The sequence below is a fragment of the Phodopus roborovskii genome, unplaced genomic scaffold (assembly GCF_943737965.1).
Source record: "Phodopus roborovskii unplaced genomic scaffold, PHOROB, whole genome shotgun sequence".
Taxonomy (NCBI): Eukaryota; Metazoa; Chordata; class Mammalia; order Rodentia; family Cricetidae; genus Phodopus; species Phodopus roborovskii.
Genome location: NW_026126517.1, coordinates 10205548 through 10226646, shown reverse-complemented (window position 1 = coordinate 10226646; position 21099 = coordinate 10205548). Strand labels below are relative to the sequence as shown.

General features: G+C 48.4%; 1 protein-coding gene across 1 annotated transcript; it reads right to left on the bottom strand.

Moving 5' to 3' along the window:
- Nucleotides 1–1060: 1060 nt before the first annotated feature.
- Nucleotides 1061–20763, bottom strand: Adamts8 (ADAM metallopeptidase with thrombospondin type 1 motif 8). The gene is made up of 9 exons (XM_051197033.1): nt 19555–20763; nt 12176–12415; nt 11067–11202; nt 10311–10478; nt 9113–9417; nt 7039–7222; nt 4713–4885; nt 4425–4600; nt 1061–2275 (listed from the first exon to the last, which is right to left on the bottom strand). Exons 1-9 carry the CDS (start codon nt 20317–20319, stop codon nt 1705–1707), a joined length of 2718 nt encoding a protein of 905 aa, XP_051052990.1. The 5' UTR covers nt 20320–20763; the 3' UTR covers nt 1061–1704.
- Nucleotides 20764–21099: the final 336 nt, after the last annotated feature.

Here is a 21099-nt window from a genome sequence, read left to right as displayed (position 1 = left end):
GGGTGCATGTAGAGGTCAGAGGTTGATATTAGCTCTTTCTTGATTGCCTCCCACTTTCTTTATTGAGGTAAGGTGTCTTGCCGAACCTGGAGCTTGATGATTGGTTACTCTAGCTAGTCTACTACTAAAGTAATCTAGCTACTCTAGTTGCTGTAAACTCTACTCAGTTTGCCTGTAGTTCCCCTGTCACTTCCTTCTGAACTTTGGAATTACAGGCAGGCTTCCAACCCACTTGGCTTGTTACATGGGTACTGGTGATGTGGACCCTGGTTTCACACCTGAACATCAAGCACTTTATCCACTGAGCCATCTCTTCAGCTCCTAGGATACCATTTTTAATGCCCATTTCTTCTCAGCCATTTGTGACCAAGGATTGTGTCCCTTATATGGAAGATTGAGCCAGGGAGCTCTTCTGAGCCTTGGGAGAGATGAGCTCTGAAGACAGGGTTTTAGAGGCTCCCAGGCTTTCCAGTGGGCATCAGTTAGGGACCGTTATTCCAGGTTCATAGTGTTCTTTGGGAAGTTGGACTAAAGGAGTTGTGAGATATGGGTGAAATGTGGTGGGGGTCAGGTGTTGAGCAGGTGCTGATGTCACTGGAGTGATGTCCCCTAGGCAGAAGGTGAGAAATCCTGGGGTCCCAAGAGGCACTTGTGGTTTGTTTGTTTGTTTGTTTTCTTAAATGAGGCAAGCCAGCACATGAGAGTGCTGATAGGGTAGCTTGCTGAGCAGAACGCTCACTTTCTCTTTCTCGAGAATAACAAGCCCCTGCCCCAAAATAAATAAAAATTTAGAAACAGGCATGGTGGTGCACCACTGCAATTTCAGCACTTGGGAGGGAGGAGGTGGAGACAGGAGGGTCAGAAGCTCAAGACCACCCTTGATTACATGGAGTTTGAGGCTATTCTGGACTACAAGGGACCCTCTCTCAAAACAACAAAATGAACAACAATGAAAAAATAGGGTTCCCTTATGTGTGCTCCAAGTTAGCTTGTTTTAGCCTGTGTTTTTGGATGCTGGGTCTTTGCCCTTTCCAGAGAAGTAATGAACCAGACTAGACAATTTCATTAGCATAAGATCACACTTTAGTGCAGAGACATATTTGCATAAATAGTTGAAATGGGTCCACCCCAGCAGGTGGCAGCCTGAGAACAAATGGCTCTCTATAAACCGGTGATGGACACCATCACCCTTTAGACGTTGGATTTTTAACACTGAAGATATTCATGGTCATTTCTAAAGATAACTTGGAGATAGCTATGGGGCTTGCTTTGATATTCACCAACAACACTTGGCCTCATACCTCTCATATACTGATTTTCCCCCCACAGTGAGGTAGATTGATTACTGGGGAAACCAAATAGAAAAAAAAAAATCTTTTTCATTTAACTTTGCTAGTCCTTTTCAAAAAGGCAGGCTCTGAAGTCTCCCATTTGGGTCAATAAGTGCACTTTTACCTTTTAACCTATACCCTCTACTTGAACCTAAGCAAGGTCCAGTCGACTGGACAGTCAACTTCAGGATCTGTTACCCTCATACCCTCTTCTCCTCTTCCTTATGAATTAGGCAGAACCAAAGGGCTGTAGTAACAGGAGGCCCTGAAGGTCCAAGCCATCTTGATATGTAGTATGACCTCAGAGGGGACCCTTGTCTATATACCCAAGTAACCCAAGTCCATGAGCCAATACATTTCCCCCCCAAGGGAATCAGAAGGGACATGGCTGGCTTCCACAGGGTTTGGCATCTTCAGGTTTCAGAGCTTCATCACAAGTGTCAGAGGCCTGACCTGAAGGGTCCCTGCATTCCACAGTCCGTCGATGCCAGCTACCTCCACAAGTGCTAGGGCATTCAGACCAATCCCCCAGAACCCACTCTGCATGGGGCAAAGACTGGATGATGTTGGTGGTTGCTCTTTCTTTGCTATTCTGCATGCTGAAGTCCTTGTCATTGGGAACGAAGAAGGTGTATCTGACTTTTGGAGGCAAGACCTCACTAGACACAGTCAGGAGCTGTACTATTAGAGGCTCAGGTAGGGCCTGGAAGCTCTGCAGCCTCTCCAGGGTAGCCATGGAACCACTGTACTTTAGAATGGTCCCCTTCATCAGGATGTCCTGCTCTATGGCAGAGATGGCCAGGTTGCCATTGAGCAGGTACTGCCCAGTGGTTGTCTTCAGTGCCAGGTAGCTGCCATCATTTGGGACCCCTGGGTAGCTCCGTTGTTTCACGTCAATGTTTGTGGCACCAGCTGGGATGGTGACAATGTCATTGTAGCCATAACTATGATAGAGACAGAAAAACTGTTAGGGCTGGTGGTTCCCTAGCCTGGTAATTAAAATGAGTTTCCCACATGGCTGGGGGCGAACAGACAAAACAACCAGCAAATAATAAAGTGATTGCCTCAAAGTTCTAAATAAGGGGGCTGGAGACAGGGCTGAGCAGTTAAGAGTACTGGCTATTCTTCCAGAGGACCTGGGGTTCAATTCTCAGCACCCACATGGCAGCTCACGACTGTCTGTAACTCCAGTTCCAGGATCCCACACCCTCACACAGACATAGATACAGGCAAAACCACAAATGCACATAAATAAAACATTTTTAAAATTCTAAATAAATTATTTGGCAAGGAAGACAGAATTGTCTTGGGCATTGGGCTTCCCATGGGTTTTTGCTTCATCTGATAAATCTACTGTGGATATTGAGGCAGTTAGACATGTAGACCTTGACAGCAACACAGGAGAGCCTGGGAGAAAAGTGTTGGCAACCTGGCCCCTCCTTGGTTCAAGTGAGAATTCAAATACATTTGCTGCCTTACAGTGGTAAAAGTAGGCATAGCTACCTCCAGACCTAGAGCTCAATCTCATGAGGAAAAATTGGAGCCTGTCACTCGTGCCAGAACCCAGCCAGGAAGCAAACTAACACTGCTGCTTTGAGTTAGCCTTCATATAATATTTGACTACTATGGGGAAGGATTGGTGTGGGGGGGGAGGTGAAACTTGCTTCTCTGGAGCCTCCTTTTGAGTGTTCCCAGACACCAAGAGTACCATGGCTTTTGGTGATGGGATACTATTGGGGGAAATGCTTCCACTCCATTGTAGACGTGGGGCTTTATGTAGGATGTCAAAGCTTAGTTCCTTGTCCTCCTATGGGAATCTGGGTTACACAGGCTGAGATAAAGTATTGAGGAGGGCCATCAGGTGGACTCTTTGCTATTCTTTCTCTATGTCCAGCTGGGACCAGTCTAAGGCTAGGGAAAGTATCCAAGGCATATGTCTAGGACCTAGGAGGAGTGGCTAAAGGGATCCAGGATCTGAATAACTCAACCGTTTTTGAGCTTAAATGTGAAAATACTTCCAAGTTGGCTGCTATGAACTGGTTCTATTTTCTGAGATATATACTACTACAACATATGTACATGGAAAGGAGAGGATAGAAAAGGAGGAGGGAGGGAGTAAAGGAGAAAGGAAGGAAAGGAGAGAGGGGGAATATAGAGAAGGATGGAGCAAGGTTCACTAGTTAGAAAGCTCTGAGGTACTGGGGCTGGATTGGAGGCTTGAATGATTAAAAAGTCATATGAATGCGCTTGATACCAGAGTGACCAAGGAAACACTTGACCTCGACCTTACCCTCTGGGGTGCTCCAGGAAGTGCAAGGGACAGCAGACAATAATCACCAGGTACTTAAAGAACCTGGCCTGGCATGCCGAGATGCCCTGGGTATAATCTTTGGCACAGCAGGAAGAAGAAAAGAAGAAACCCAAGTTTTCTTTATCTATCACTAGCTCTCAGTATGACCTTAGAAAAGTCAATTGATCTTTCCATGTTTCAGGTCCTCCACCCAAAGGTAGGGAATAACAGTATTGGCCTTGCCCAGTAGAATGAATGCCCTTTGGAACACCCCAGGAGCTCTAATGCTGTGAGAAGCTCTCTGAGTCCTCAGATTCCCAAGGGTGCTGAGCCACTCACTGGTTTGTGCTCTCTTCTCTGATGAAGAGCTAGTCATAGGAGGACGGGGCTCACTGGCCTTAGGGTTAGATGTCCTTTCCATTGGCCCAGGAGAGCTCTTTTGTGTGTGAGTCCTGGGTTACTCAGTGTTGCTCTCCTGCTAATTGACTCAGAGCTGACACATTCCTGTCCATGTGGTTTCCAGCTCTAATAAACTAATAATGGCTTCCCTGGTCCCATCCTCTCTGTGGCCAGATCCTATGCCAAGTGCTCTACACCTTCTACCTCAGGAAATCCTGACAATGACTGTGAGAATTGAAGACCACTGACATTCTGAGGAGAAATGGAGACTTGAAGTACTTATAAGACACCCCCCCATGCCATCTACACAACTGTTAACTAGCAGCTGTAATTTACACTAGAAGCCATCAGTGTCCAAAGCCCTTTGTGTTCCTCTGCCTAGGTACAACCACTAGGATACCCACCTAAAGGGGGTGAAAGAACCGGAGACCTTCCTACAGGTAGTGCCTTTGCCCCCACACACCCCACATTTGTCCAGCTTCTTAAGTGAGTTCACCACATGGTCACAGCCAGCCTTCACACATTGCCCCCGGACGCAGATGGACAGAGTATCTGGCCCACACAGGGTGCCATCGATCACCTGGGAAGGGAAAGGCAAGAGGGGACATGTAGCACACAGAAGCAATCTGCAGGCAGGGGTGGCAATACATGCCTGTTGTTCCCATCCCTGTCGGAATCCAGGAGACTCTTACCTTGGCTTCAAACACTTTGAACTCACTCCTCCCCCGGGCTCTGCAGAACAGCTTGCATCGGTCCCGGGGGGACACTCCTGAATATTTGGGGACCCACTGCAGGAAATTCCCATCCATGTCAGTATGGTTGTAGGCATTGTATTTCTCACACTGCTGCTCCCTGAAGCTTTTGCCTGAGAAGTGCAAGGAATATGGAAGTAACACACCCACTGAAGGACTCTGGTAGAGAAAGCTGTGGTTCCAGGGTCCCTTTCTTTCTCTAGGCTTCAGACTCACCCCAAGGACACAGGCATAGCCCATTATTTCTAGACATACCTGGGTGCTGGTGGGTGACCCTTCCTAAAAGATCCAAGGGGAGGAGTCATCCAGCCTCACACTGGGCTTTCTGGCACAAATATCCTTTCCATTTGGGCACGGATGATTGATACAGAGCGATATTTTCAGGGCTCTGCTAATTATACTCTGTGTTGATTTCCCTAGTAACAACGGACACGTGGCAAAGACTCACTGACATTTCTGGTCTTGCCTCTACATCTCATTTTTTGAGTGTCTATGAGAGAGCTCCATCTGCAGGTACTATAATTACCCCTCAATCAGCATTATCTTAGTCTTCTGATAATTGTTTTGGTTTGGCATTATTATAACCCAAAATGAGACTGGCACCCCACCATCCCGAACATTCAAGCATCTCTCTATGCTATTCTAATCTACCATGACATCCTCTGCCAAATTCAGGAAAATTTGTGATTTCAAGTGCATGTGTATGACTCTCATAATCACAGGCCCAGGCCTCATGCTGTGCTCTGGGGACCCTGTGCTCAGCCTCCAGCGAGCCTCCCCAGTGCTCATATGAAGGCATATATGCACTGCCTTCAGACCAATCTACCCTTCAGATGTGAGTGATTCCTTGCACAATCCTGAAATAAGCCTGCTTGTTCTACCATGCATTTCCACCCTGGCTGTGCATCCAAATGGCCCATGGAGATTTCTAAACACAGTTGTACAGTGCTGAGTTTGTGAGTCCATATTGCTAAAGGGATCCTGGCTATGCCTGCAAAGGCTTCAAAGTGACCTGATAGGATAGTTGTCATGGACAATCCACATACAATGTGTCAGACTTTAAGGGCCTTTCTGGTCTGGCTACATCATGCTGCTACTTTCTGCTTGGCCCTACCTGAGCAAATGATAGCGCATCTTATACCTGCCTCACCCAGGCCCATTCCTCCTGTCTCACCAATATATCATCCCCTGGGCCTTTCTCTGAATTCCTCAGAAGCCCAGGGTTGCTGCCTCATAGAGGAAGCCATAATTGCTATGTAAAATAATTTACCACTAATTACACTGCAAGACCCTGCCTTGTATGTTTCTAGTTTAATCTATTAGTTATGGACACACAGAGACACTGGCTGATCTCAGTACATGTGAAATCAAAATATCACCTATCATTTATGCCTACTTTGCAAACTCTCAATACCAGAGAGAAATTTCTAAACCCTCATATCATTACTGATCCTTCCTGTTTAGCAAAACTGCAGAGCCTACAGATTTCCCTGTTAGACACCTAGCCCAGTGCCAGAGCATCTTGGTACTTGGGACAATTTCTCCTAAAGCTTCCCTTGTCTTTTTATGCTGCCAGCACTTCCTGGAGCTGTCCAAACTAGTGCTGGATTGGTGGTGAAAAAAATTCCAATTCCTTTTCCTGAGTTGGCTACTGCCCTTGTCCACCTCTGAGTTTACATGTGTGCTTTCTAGCATGACCTAGGGGGATAGGAATGAGCAAAGGGAGGCAGAGGTGGTGTTCTTTCCTGGGAAGGCTCTGTCAGGTAGTTGCCATGGCTCCAAGGGTAGATGGGCAGCTCTTCTCAGAAGGAATGTACCCAGGAATCACACTCCGAGATCCTCTCTCCTGCCTGAGCTGAACGCTGGCTGGAGAGGCCTTGGAGGTTTGGCTCTGACACTTGCTTTGGAAAAGGCTTCTGTCTGCCCATAGAGAAGGGTTCAGATGCCTCCAAGACGATGATTACCCTCCACACAACCCCACCTCAAAAGTCCCTTCCAGGCAGATTTGGTTGGGAGTGACATGCTTTGTCTGTCTACAGCTCAGAGACCAGGACAAGGGTAGTCTCCCTTCTTTGACATTACCAGCCTTTCCCAAAACTGAGAGCTGCCCTGGGTGCTTGAGGACTGCTCCCAAGCTCGATGTCTTGCAGAATCCGTGTAAATTTGGAACGGATCAGGACTCAATGCTATACCCTGTGGCCCTTGCCTTCCCCTCCTCTTGGGATCTGTTGCACTTACACCATCCACTATGCCGGCAGGTAATTACCATTTGGTGGACATTCCTCTGTGTTGCATGATTGGTACTTGACTCTCTCACCCAGGCAGAATCTTCCTCCATTCTGAGGCACCGGATTATCACACTCACGGTTGGAAAACTGTATTCCTCCTCCACAGGTGCGAGAACATTCTCCCCAGGGTCCCCATGGACCCCAGTCTCCATTTACCACAGCCTGCAACACACAAAGTTACTGAATCAGAACCAAAGAGGGGCAAACTTCAGTTGTCTGTGTCACTTGTTGGCTGTGGACCTGACTTCCTCAACTAAGTTATGCTCATGTGAGTGTATGGAGTTCTAATAATAATTTCAATGGCTTGTTTTATGATAGTGTGCCTTGCTTGGTGTGGCTTGATAGTGTGAGCATAGAGGCTGCTCTGGGTTTGCTTGCTGTGACCATCCAGTGGATGTAAAACAGCACTTTACTCTTGCCAAGTGCTCAACACAATAGCTGCTGAATGAGTAGGGGAGAGAGACATTTATGAATGAGTTTGGGTCTGATGCAGTAGGTTTCCACTGGGGCCCATGCTGTTCTTCATGGAGGAGCATGGAGTCATTGTGCTTGCCTCACCTAGGGAGGATAATATGCCACTAGCACCTGGTGAATTAAGACAACGATTCTTCTAAATAGCTAACAGTGCACACTACCCCAAAGCCTTTCCCAGGTCCAAATGTTACTGGTGGCAAGGCTGAGAAGTCTTGGTCTAAAGAAATGGTCACTGAGAGGTCTTGTCACACTTGTTTTCAGCTACCGGTTTCAGAGCAAAGACAGTGCTGGGCAACCAACAGAGTCACTTCCAAGTTTACAACAGACTTATGAGAACAAAATCTTTTCCTTGATAGCTCCATAGAGAGTTCTAAGTTAATTTTTTCTTTTACTAAAGCCACCTTTGCCCATATAAAAATAAAAGCAGAAGAATGAAAAAAATAAATAAAGGAAGAAAGAAAAGAAAGCAGTCATTCAAAATACACCACTGCCCCAAAAGAAGCCACTCCCGTGATTCTCACAGTACCCTTCCATCCATATGCTTTGATATAAAATCCTAAAGCTGTGGTACTTTCATTTGACAGGCATGGCGCTGCATACAAAAGTTAGTCTCCAGTCCTGCCTTTTCACTTTAAGGATAGATGATCCTGTGACTGTTTTATGTCACCCTGCCTCTGAGATGGGTGGTTGGATCCTCCTCTCAACTCCAGGAGAGAATGAATGGGCAGAACGGGAGCTGGCTGAGCTGGAATCCATGAATGCTGCACCGGCCCAGGCTTCAGATGAGAGTGTGTGGTGTTTCACAGGCCAGGAAGGCTCCCAAGCTCAGCACAACTGAATGCCACCGAGGACAGCCCTTGGAACATGATTGAGCCACCGTGGCGATTCAGTGCTGGGCAGGGTCCAGGCTGTGAAACTCATTGGATGGTATTTCATCATGAAGGCTCCATGACTTGCAGTAGGAGAAATGTGATCAGCCTTACTGTTTGGATGTATTAAGAGCAGGGAGAAGAAATGAACCACTTAGAACCCTCACTGGCATTGGCTTGGTTTTTCATGTAAGTTTCCTCTGTACTGGGCCAAGTTTTCTCTTTTTGAACACAGGCCACTCGGATCCCTTCTCTCCTCCTCTGGGAGTATGGCATTCTTACTCTTACACAAATTCTCTGATTTCTACTAAGACACTCAGCTCAAACGTGGTAGGCAAGAATACTCAGACCTTGATGAAATAATCCTAGCTCATGTCACTCTCTAATTATAGTGGATTCCTTCAGGCTCTCATTTGCTTAGTGCCCACCTTCTTTCTGGTCTTCACACCTTCTCCCAAATTAGCTACAAAAGGGCACCAAGGAGGAGATGCTAAAGTGCAGGTAGCAATGGCAGCATCCCATTTACACGGAGCTAGCCTCAAAGCTCCTCAGTGGGGGTAGTTACAGTTTGTGTTGTTGAAAGATGAGTGATTTTTCTGATACACACTTGCAACTTGGCTGAAAGCTTAGCCTGCCTCTCAAATGTGGTACCTTTGCCTCCCACTCCAGCTTTCATCTCTTTCCTTAATCTCCTCTCCACCTTTCTCACCTTGGGCTTCTCCACTTCCTCCTTAAGCACACAGCTGCCATACAGGCATAGGTGCTCAGGGCCACAGGGTGTACCATCAGCCCAGAGTAGGCTGCCGTTCTTCGTGTGGCAAACAGGCTCATCACTATCCTGATGGCGGCACCAGAGCTGGACACAGATGTCTTCCACAGAGGTGTTGGGGCAGTGGCGGAAATCAGGCCCAAAGATCTGCTTGCACTGCTGATCCAGCTCATAGAGGGTACTGTGGCCTGGAAGGCCTGTGGGGAAGGGTAAGACCGAGGTAGGGGCATCTAGGAGACAATCTCCTGAGAACAGAGGAAAGAGATGAGTCAGAACAAGGGTGGCGCCTTGCTCTCAGGTCCCCATTGTCTCCTGCATGAAGCTCCAATTCTGAATGATGTACTTAAGTGTCTGGGCATCCCAGGTTCTTTATCCTTGATCTAAACACCACCAACATCCAATCATATACATAGAGCTCATTTAATTCTGGGCAACTATAGCAAAGGTTTCTGTAGGATGAGTTTTACTGTTCAAAACATGTCAGGCAGTTTTCCAGTGATGCTCATGTATCTAGTAACTGCCAGCCACTTGCACTATTAAACTACACCCCACTTATGAACCTGGGCATGCAATAAAGTCTGATTATTGACATTTGTACTATCTACTATTTCTGCATCAGCTATATCCTTGCCTACTAGAATCTAGAATAGTTTCTTCACTACTTTGTTCAACAATCCAAACTTCTTTAACTCTGCACCCCTGCCCTAGACCCTTGCTCTGGAGTGACCTGCTCACAGTCCTTTTGCCATTTCTCAGCTGCCGTACAGTCTACCACTCCAGCCTGGAACATTCTCTGCTTTTTCAAACTACAAACAGCCTTCCATTCCTTTACGTTCTGCTTTAACTCACCGCTTCCAGACAACCTTCTCAGACTAATTCTTTTTGCTTTGGAATGAGTACATCTAAGTTAGCCCAGAGCTCTGGCTATGGGAAGATGGGGCAAGGAAGAGCATTCTGGGAGGATGCTTAGCATGCCTTTCTAGGATGACATGCCTCTGAAGTCTCTCCCCACCCTGTGGGCTTTGTGAGAAAGCACAGCTGCAGGGAGTCCCCAGGGCAGAGCAGGTGCCAGCAGTCATGAAAGAGGCTCTAAAGCAGATGGGTGGGGAGAAGTTGAGGGAAGCAGAGTGGAGCATACCGTGACCATCATCCAGGAGCTCTGTGAGGTACACAGCACTGCAGGGAGACCAGGGCAGCGTCTTGTTCACATGGATGAAGAATGGTGCCATCATGTGGTATTTGCCCATGGACCCAAACAGCCTCACACAGGGCTTAGAATCATCATGGGGCATGCTGAGAACGTGCCCTGGTTGGGGGTGGGGGGAGCAGAGAACCGTGGTTCATTCCAGCTTGCCCACACCTCCAGGTGCCCTGTCCTGCCTGTTTGTCCCTGTGTGGCCAGCAATGTTGATGGGTTCAACAGTCCTTTCCTGTCACTATCTCCCAACTGGCATGGCTACCCAGACTCCCTGAACACTTTTGCTTTGGGTTTTATCCTCAGGTCTACTTCCGGGAAGCCTTTCATATGACTGAGAACCATTGAGACAGATGCCTTTAGTTTTTGGCAGATCTCTCTGGATCTTATGTTCACTTCTACTGCTGTTTGTCTAACATGGCTATCTCTTCATAACCCATCTCCCCATGAAGCCTAACTATTTAGCTTACTTACATCATTGTGACCCTAATATTTCTGCCATGTTTGGGCATTCTCTGGATACTGCTGCTTTGGTCTTATGCTCAGGGTAGGAATGGAGTCAGTAATATCAGGTACAACATCTATTTACACAGAATCACTTTGTCAGTGCCTACAAATGAGACTGATTCCTTCTCAGAATCCGGGCAGCTGTGGACTTGAAAGGCAAAGCTTTCTCTGATGTGTGAAGCAAGCTCTTACCTAGCTCATGGGCCAGAGTGTAGGCTGCCTGCAAGCCCTCATCCTTGATCACTGAGCAGCTCTTGTTAGGGTCACAGATGGTGCCGACATCTGCCATTCCCAGGGTGTCACATTGTTCCCCCTTCCCACAGAAATTCTGTTTGGTAAAGAGAGCATGTTAGGTTGCAGAAATAGGCATGGAGAGCAGAGTGAGTGCCCACTGTCTCACTCAGCCTTCTGAGAGACACCACCTGATGCTGTAAACATTACTGAGCCTTCTAAAGCTTTTTAAAAAGAATGGGATAGTCAGTAGAGTTTAGCTTCTAGACATCCCACCCAGTTGTCCTGCATTCTTGATTTTTCTGTCTTGGTTGTGACAACTGGTTCACCTACTCTTGTTTTTCTAAGCTTAGCACTACACACACACACACACACACACACACACACACACACACACACACACACACACGGCAGCAAGAGGGGGTCACTGAGTGACAATTGGCTTGGCTGGAACTTCAAAGACTTGCTTTGGGCTATAGAGCTTCATAAATGCTTGGAGTCTGGCCCTGCAGTAGGATTGCTTGGGCTTACCCGTGGGCACCACTGCCGGATGGCCTCTTGGTGCCTCTGTTACAAAATGGGTATAAGACCCTTTTACCTCCACCTGTGGCTCTCATGAGGACTAATGAAATAGGCAAGGCCTGGCATACATAACTGTGCTCACGGCCTTCAGGAAACCTGTTTAATTAAGTCACCAAGCTGCTCTATGTGACAACCTCGGGAATCCCTAGGTTATCATCCCCATGCCTAAGCAGCCTGAAGACAGAACCCATTTCCCATTTCCATTTCCAGACCTCTCCCAGGGCAGCTTGAGTCTGTTTCCTCTTGGTATGACCTCAGCAGACAGCTGGTCACAAACTTTTGGAAAAGGGCCCTTATAAGATTCTTCTCCCCTTGCAATGGCCTCACACTTGTCCCCATAACCTCTTTCTCATCATTCCAGCAAGAGGCCTCCCAAGTCCAGCTGGAGCCAGCAGGGAGACAGTTCCCATGTTTGGGCAGACCTCAGAGCTCTCCCTTTTATCTGCCATCTTCCCAACTTCACGGGCTTCCAGGGCCAGCCCACACACCTGTCTGGTGAACAAAATGGCAGTGTCATAATGCTCTGGGTGGCGGTCGCTGGGCTTGTTGAAGCGCTGCTGCCAGCTGCAGAAGTTGCGCAGTGTGAGCCCACCGTTGTCCGATACCTCCGGGCCCCATCCTTCCTCTTCCACTATCAACACTTTTACCACCACAAGGTTGATGGAGTTCCTGATGCTCGGGTGCTTGTAGATTCGGGCTGCCATTGCCATCACTGTGAGGATGTGGTTCTACCAGGGAGGGGGAACAGTGAGAGAACACTAATCACTTTCATGCCCTTGGCTGCCCAGTGCTACCACTCACCTCACACATGACAGACTCTGGGCTGAGCCCTAGATATGTAGCATCTCATAAGGATTAGGAAAACATTCGAGGACTTGGTGCTATTTCCCCAGAGAGGAACAAGTCCAAGAACACAAAGCTAATGAACCATCATCTGCGCGCAGACCTATTTGATCACAAAACTTGAGCATTTAAGATCCAGGTCATGGGAGTGACCTACTTCCTAGTAATTAATTAAAATTCAATACAGTTAGCTCTTCCAATGCACCAGCCACAGTTGGAGTCCATCAGCAGCTGTACATGGAGTATGGATGCTGCATTGGAACTGTAAATAAAAAGTTCTATTGAATTGGATGGCTTATTCTGACTGCCTAGGTCACCAGCTGGTTCCGTGTGAAGCACCCCCATCTTCCCTGGCTTCACTCAAGTAATAGTCTAAAGACTCACAGTCAGTGGAATTTCCCTCTTAGGATCTGTCTGAGCATTTTCCTGGTATTCATCGGGATGACTTCTTTGTAGCATGGGAACTGTTAACTCTGCAAACTTTGCTCTAATAATTACCCTTAGCAACAGACACTCTGTAGAAGTCATTGGCCATAGTTGACACATCACCTCATTGACTTCTCACAGTAACTATAGGTCAGGCATTGCTATTCTGCTTATTCAAAAAGTTCTTGCAGATCACGCTACTCTTAAAGTCAAGATACCAGCCCAGGTCAGTGTCTGAGGTCCACGCTCCTCCCTAGAGGTCCCTAGAGTTCATATTTCTGGTTTCTGCCTGGACAGTTGTTCCCCTCCCACCTTCCCTAGTATTTATTCATTTCTATTTGAGACTTGAGAGAAGCCTGAGGGCCTAATGAGACCCACATGCTGAGGATCCCACCTGCTCTCAGTCCCACCCAGGCCAAATGAAGGGCCTACCATCCTACATCATTAATTGGCCTGTGGCCTATCCTTGAGCTGCCAACTGCTTTCTTGCTGGATTCCGAGGCTTTGAGGGAAGTCCAGATGGGAGATTATTGTCCTGCCTCTGGGACCTTATGGATTATTTTTCAGAGGCAGGGACAAAGGGTGACAAGCTGGCATGCCTTGAATCCATGGTGCGGCCAGTTGAGCAGTTGCTTACTTGCGTGCTTTGCCCTTTTTTGCTGCTCCCTGGAGCTTCATATCCCTCAGCTCCCCTCTCTCTCTGTTCTCCTGTGGTCTAAAAGGTGGGAGTAGAAGGAGAGGAAAGGCTATGAGGAGGGAGGCACTCCATCGAGGAAGGCCATGTGTGGGAGTTCATTATTTGTGAATGGGCCCTGTCTGTTCATCCTGTAGGCAATAGACCAGATGTTTCATTAGCCCTACAAACAGGCTGGCGGGTTTCTGAGCTCAGGTTACTCAGCAGGCCATGCACTCCAGCTTGTTTAGCCTGATGTAAACATCTTATCAGCAAAGCTGCAACTTGGCATTTGTTCCCTGGGTTGGATTACTGAGGGGAAAAATGCAATCACATCCTTATGCAATGCGACTGGGGGTGAGTCCTGAGGAGTGGTGACTTGTGAGACAAGTTTCTGGCAAGATCTTCACTGCTTATTGAGAGAGGACAGACAGTCTCTGGTCTGCATGGTGAGTCTAGGATCTGACTGGACCAAGCCCTGGGAATCTCTTCTGGAGCAATCTGCAACTGTCCTTCCAGGATTTCTTTTTGTTGAGTCCCAGCTGCAAATCTGAAAACTAGGGAGATGAGATCTTTTCAAAACAGTGTGAGGCCAAGATGCTGGATTCCAGGTATTCAACCAAGGAGGTCTACTGTGAGGATCTGGAAGATCTGGGGATCCAAGAATGGTCTGTATGTGCAAGCTGACCAGACCAAACCAGACTTAGAGCAACAGATAATGCACTAGTCCCTCAGGCAAAATGCAAACAGCTATGTGGATGGAGTACAGGATAGGGAATTCATGAGATCCTCTTCTCCAGACACTGAACATCTATCAGGCTGAGATGGCCAGGGAATCATACCTCCAAGGCGCCAGCTGGCTATGGAGAAATCTTAAGCTCTTTGTCACTGACTATCTTACAAGATAATCTGCATGGTGGAGGGTCACCCAGATTCCACGACCCAGCGTTCCTTTCAGAACCTCCAGTCCCTATCTCACCCAGAAGCAGGTCATCTCCACTATCTCCCTTGTCCAGCTGGATCTTCTAGACACTGTGGCGGGAGCTCTGCATCCTAGTGTGTGTCATAGTTCTCCAGGGACAAGGATTGCTGAGCTTGGGCTAGGCATGTCACCTGGAGTCTGTAAGCTTCTGAATCCCCATCTGTTCTCTGGGTCCTGAAGGACAGACCGGACTTACAGATACAGGGAGCAGGCCCAGGTTCCAGTCAGAGAAAAGGTCAAATGGCTTGCTTGCTCTGCCACCTGGTGTCTATTTATACCCCACACCCCCTGCTTACCACACAAGCATGAACTGTTAGTTAAAGAGTAGAAATGAGTCTTCCCCCTGTTGTCTGAGGCCCCTGTTGTTTGGTAGACAACCTCCAAAACTATCCCAGAGTGATGGAAGCCCATAACCACCACAGGCAAGTTGAATCAACAACTTAATTTTCTGTAGGTAAAGGTGGCATTTCTGTGGAGGGGGGTCTTCTCTGTTAGTGCCCCCAGAATTCTTGGAGCTACAAGTATGAACATTCCTTCCCCAGGTTCTTGGATGTTTCTATGGCAATCAAAGCCTACCTTTGGGATCCTTGTAGAGGCTGAACCTCAGCAAAGTGCACTACTAATGGCTCCTCATCCTGGCTACAACATCACCTGCAGTACTTTATTTGCTCTCACACAGTGGATACTGAACTAAATCCTGTGTGGCATTCCAGGGGATGTCAGAAGAGTGGCAATGTATGCCCATATGTGGCGTTTCTACTCTTATTTCCTGCTGTGACTCTAGGCCCTTAGATAGTGCTGTATGGAGGAAAGGGGGAGGCAAAGGAGGGAAGAAAGAGCGAGACTCACAGTCATACTTATCTCACCTTTTTTGTCAAAACAGCAAAAGGTGTTGTTGCAAAAGCTACCCTTATTCAGAACTGCCAGAAACCAACCCTAAACACCCAGAGTTGGGGCAATCGGTAAAGATGGTCTTTCTGCCATGTGGGACAGCAAAGCTGAAAAGCAATGGCTAGCATTCCAGTGCATTATACCCACTCAGACAAATGCCTTTTATCACCAAAGGCAACTAGGAATAGCTGAGCCTTGGTGAGCACCAGACCCTGGCTCAGATGTGTTCCATGCTTCCTTACATTCTTGAGACAATCTCAGGGCTTGGCTATGACTGCTCCCATTTCCCCGTGAAGAAATCAAGGCACAGAGAGATAGATACTTGCCTAGAAACTCTCAGTTACTTCTATTTTCCTAAGTCTATATTCCTGACCACCCTACTACCATCAACCTTGGCTGTTACAAGGAAAACCAAAACCAGAGTTTGCAAGCAAATGAGCAATCCAGGCTACCCTGCCATGATCCACCCCGCCCCCACATTTGGATATTTGGGGATTTTCTTGGGGAAATAAATATGTTTGGTCATTCTGATTGCAGTAGATGCAAGAGATAGAAAGGATTCATTATTGGGAAGGGGGGCTGAACATAATTAATGTAACACAACAATCTTCTACCCATGAAGATTGACATAGCTATAAAGTTGATGAGTCCTATAACCCGTCTCTCACCCAAACTATCACTACTAACATCAAGAGATGACACTGTTTTTATTTATGCTACCAGGCAGGGATTCCTCTGGGCAAACCAGTGTATAGGGTAACTATGATACTAGTGCTTGTAAGAAGCATTCATTCCGGAAGGTAGAGGTAAATGAGATGGCCGAGACAGCCTCTTCCTGGATCATTTCGCAGAACCTTGATATCTGGGAATGCGCCAGTCTACTGTGGGGAGGAAGAACACCACTCCTAGACCCTCCCTGCTGAGAAGGCATAGGAGGTCTGCCTGCTGCTGGGACTTTGTTCTGTTCCAAGGTCACCCAGGGGACAGTTGGTAGCATCTGAGATGTAGACACAGTTATTGGACTCCCCCAAGGTGGTCCCTCCTATCAGAAAGTTCCCTTTGTTCCAACCCTGATAGGAATCACTGATGTCCAGGCCCCAGAATTCCTGAGCTACCGAAGCAGGGCATTTGGTTCTGTCACAGAAAACCAAGTCCTGATACATTAAGATTGGGCTCATTCAAACCCACTCCCTCCCTGCAGAGGCCAGTCCTTAACGTGTAACCTGCAGGGAAGTTCTGAGCAATTCATTCACACAGATAGAAAGTACTTTGGGTGTTTCTGGGTAATGAGGTGGGCAATGGTGAGGACAAGAGTCCTGATCCTCTAAGGAACAAGACACTTGGACAAGATAATGGATTCTGGTTTACACATCTGTGAGACTGCTTCATGATGAGCCCTTAACTCTGAAACCAGATAAGGAGGTGGGAGGTAGGGGCCTCTCTTGTGAAGGGATTAAGTGAACTCACAGAGTTCTGGTAAATGTCATTGTCACTAGAGTGACACCTATCGATAGCAGTGACAGTCGGGATCATAGCTGATTCTTTCTTGAAGCTTTAAAGACAACAGTGGTTTCTTCTCAGAATGGGGCTTGGCACTTTGGTGGGGCATCTTGAGACTGCTGGATTTAAAAGGAGCCATCACAAAGTAGACAGCTGTAGGAGTATGGCTAGGACCACAGAGCTTCCTCAGGAGAACATTCAGTAGGGTGCAACAACAAAGAATGCTAGCTTTAGGTTCAGGAAATCTGGGGTGTGTGGTAAATCTAGCTTGCCACACCTACTAGAATGACCTTAGGAAAGTCGCAAGTCCCCTTTGATCTGTATACCCTTCCTCTCTCAGAAGCATTTCTGTTGAGGTCCTGCATGAAAAACCACTCTTTAAATGGAGCATACTTAGAGAGGAGAAGTTGGGCTCATCACAAGGCAGTCTCAGATTCGTAGGCCAGAATCCATTACCTTGTCCAAGTGTCTTGTTCCTTAGAGGATCAGGGACTGTTGTCCTCACCATTGTCTATCTCATTAGCCAAAGACACCCCAAAGCGTCTTCTGTCTGCGTGAATGAATCACTCAGGAGCCTCCCTGCAGACTACATGTTTAGGACCAGCTTCTGTATGAAGGGGATGGGTTTCAATAAGCTGGGTCTTAAGATAGCAGGACTTGGTGGTTTTCACAGAGAAAGTCAGCTTGTATGAGCAACAAACCTGGATCTCAAGCAGAAGTCAGCATAACCTGGGACAGAACCAGATGTCCTGCTTCGGTAGCTAGGGAATTCTGGAGCCTGGACAAGTGTGAGTTTTGGAGATGCCAAGTACATCCTTGAAGGAAATGTTTCACATCTCAGGATTTAAATGAGGAGCTGAGGGAGGTGCTAGGGAGGACATCTTGGCTCAGAGTTCTGAAAAACTGACTTTCCGGCAGTTTCTCCTTGTTCTTGATCTACATTTTGGCGGTCAAGGATGTCAGAGACTGGTCCAATTGGGGGATAGAGACATAAGTTTTAGCTCTGGGTTTGTTCCTGGAGGAGTCTGGAGCCAGATGTATTGGTCTTAGAGAACTGGGAAGCCCTCTCCTCACCCTTTTTTACATCTCCAATACTTATTGGGGGAAAGAAGTCAGAAGAAGTGGCTGGTACCTTCTCTCAGGGTAGGCAGCAAATCAAATATGCATCAGCACTGATAAACCTCGCAGTGCTCTGAGCAGAGTCAATACCGCAAAAGCATGCAGGAAGCCTGCCCCAAGTTTAACTGGTCTGCGCAGTAGATAGAACAGCAATCATGCAGACTTCTCACCCACAACATTTCCTGTCCTCTCCACCTGGTTTTCACTGGAACTTTGTCATGAAGCACAGAAAGGCGGGGATGACCATATGAGAAGCAGAAGGCTGTCTGTCTGTCCCCTTGACTGGCCATTCTGCAAAGGTAGCACCCTTGCCCTTGGTACCCACAACAGTCAGGCACAGACTGAATCTTGGATAGGGACCCTAATAAAGGTGCTGTGGTGCTGGGATCTCTGACTGGGAGCCTATGATCTCTGGGCAGGTCAGTTTCCTCTAGCTGAGCTAACATTTCTGGTTCTATATGTTCCAGAAGATGGGACACTTATCCCTTCTCCTTTTGGTAAGAACTTTGTTCTTTTTTTTGGGGGGGGCACTTCTTGCTGAGTCAGCACCAACTACATGTAGTTAGGAATGCTCAGCTATTAGCTATAGTGTCCTAGACTCAGTTTTCCCTGCCCAGGACATTTGAAAGCTGATTCTGGGCTGAGGATGGCTGGGTCAGCTCTGGTTCCTTTAGACACAGTAAACTGAAAAGCCTCACCCTTTAGCCCAGCTCCCTCCCCTTTCACTGAAACTTCAGTTTCCTGGGCTGAATCCCCTAAGGCAGAAATTCTGTTCTCCTCCCTTCTTGTGCTGGATGCTGGCATTGCCAAGTTCTGCCAGGGCTGAGCGCCAGGTTGGCAAGGTAGCCCGTGCCCCTTGATCAGAACCAGCTGGGCGTACAGAAGTTGGACAGCTTCCTTCCAGGTTCCTATGACTTCTTTCACTTACAGGAATCTCAGTTCTGTACCCAAAGACAGTCCCAGCTACCTTGTCTTAGCCCAGCCCCCTGTACTAGGGAACCCCAGAGAATCACTGCCACTAGAGACTAGAGAGTTGAAGGAAGCCAGCCCTGGGAGGGTGGTGGTGGTGTAGCAGAACTCTTAAAGGAAAACAAACAAACAAACAAACAAAAAGGTGCAGTTTTCCTGTCCTTTGGGAAAAGCAGGTGCCTGGGTACTGCAGGAGACTCAGGATGCCAACTCGGAAGAATCAGAACCAGAGCCTCTACTGTAAATTGGAAGGGACTTAGGGGTTGGGAAATAGGAAGCCAGGATAGCAGAAGTTAATGGAGTTACTGTTCTTTCTCAGAAAGGAGAAAGTCCCCTTTAGGGTTGGGCTTGGGAGCTCGATGTCCCCCCCCCCCAGTGGGAAGAGAAGAATTGAAAGTCATTTGGGAAGAGATAGATGTTAGATTGTTAGCTGTTAGCGTCCGGGGAAGGCTCTTGAGTCCTACCTGCAGGTCTGTCCCATAGAAGGCAGCCATGGACGCATCAGCCACCAACAGTGTTTCCACAAAGCGAGCCTCGGAAACAAACCGTTTGCTCCTAGTTTTGGATTTTAAGGGTGGTGGCAGTTCACTGGAGTCTTCTCTCTCTTTGCGCAACCCCTCTTTGTCCTGCTCCCTGTCCTTTTCGTCCTTACTTCTCTCCGGTCCCAGCCCCTCACCCATCTCCACCTCCCACTCGAATCCTTGAGGGAGAGGGAAGACTTCAGCGGCGGCGAGCCCGGGGTCCTCCTGGTGCTGCCCGGGCCCCCAGCGTTGCAGGCGGTGAGGCTGGTCCAGGGAGTCCCCAGCGCCTTGCGGCTGGATGGTGAACTCCTCTCCTGCCAGCAAGAAAGAGCCGCTCAGCCCGCGACACAGGCTCACCGCCGCCAGCGATTCTCGCTCCCCATTCACGGTGCCAGAGAAGAAGCAACCGCGTAGCCCCGGCTCGCCCCCCGCCGCAGCTCCGGAGCCCCCGAGACGCTCGATCTTGAACTCGGGTGCTAGAAAGCTGGCGTCGGGCGCCAGGCGCAGCACGAAGCCCTGGCCGAAGGCGGACAGGTGGAAGGCGAGCTCGCTCGTGCTGCCCGGCAACCGCGTGGGCACCAGCAGCTCCGAGGCCTGTGACCCGGTTCCCGGCTCTGCCGGGGCGCCGCAGACGAGTGGCAGCGGCGGCAGCTGCAATAGCAGCAGCAGGAGGGGCGGCCACCGGGCGGCGGTGGGGTCGCGGAGCATGGGGGCAGAGGGCTGCGGAGCGCGGCAGAGGGAAGAAGGCAGCCGCGCGCAGGCAGGTGCTGGTGGCCCAAGGCCGCTCTCTCCAGGAAAAATGATCAATCAGATGGAGAGGTCCACTCGGCCAGCGGCAGCAGGCGCGGCGGTCCCCTGGCGGCCCCTCTAGTTCGCACAGCCGGCTCCTCCTGCGCCAGCCAGCCAACCTAGCGGAGCTCGAGCAGCTGGCGTCCCGGGCCGCGAGCACTCTTCTCCGCGCTGTCCAGAGCAGTCGCCTTCTTCCTCGGGAAGCACCGAGTGGGCTGCCTAGCCCTTCGTATTTATACTTCTTTCCCGGCTTTGACATAAGAGGTTTATTTTTGATCTCTCACTATTCCCGTTTCCCCTCCCCTGGGATCACAGACAGAAACAGAAAAGAGGGAGAGGATGAAAAAAAAAAAAAAAAAAAAAAAAAAAAAAGGTTGAAATGTAAAACCAATCAGGAGTCAGTGAGCCCCTCCCCATAGTTAAATAGTCAAGTGCCAACTTCAGCGTTTTTTCTTTCTACGTGAAGACTCAAGCCAATTCCTCTACTTCTGGACAGTCCCTGAATGCAAGGGGGTGGTGGGGAGATGCTAGCCTCTTACTGTGCTAGAGCCAGGTGCTGGGGACAGACACGTTCTGTTGAAGACAGCGTATCTGCATTGGTCTCAGCGACAGTATTCAGATTCCTGTACAGATCTGGCCGTGTTAAAATAAGTTTTTGGAGACTATTCTAGTGCCTTTAATGGTAAAACACAAGTGAGA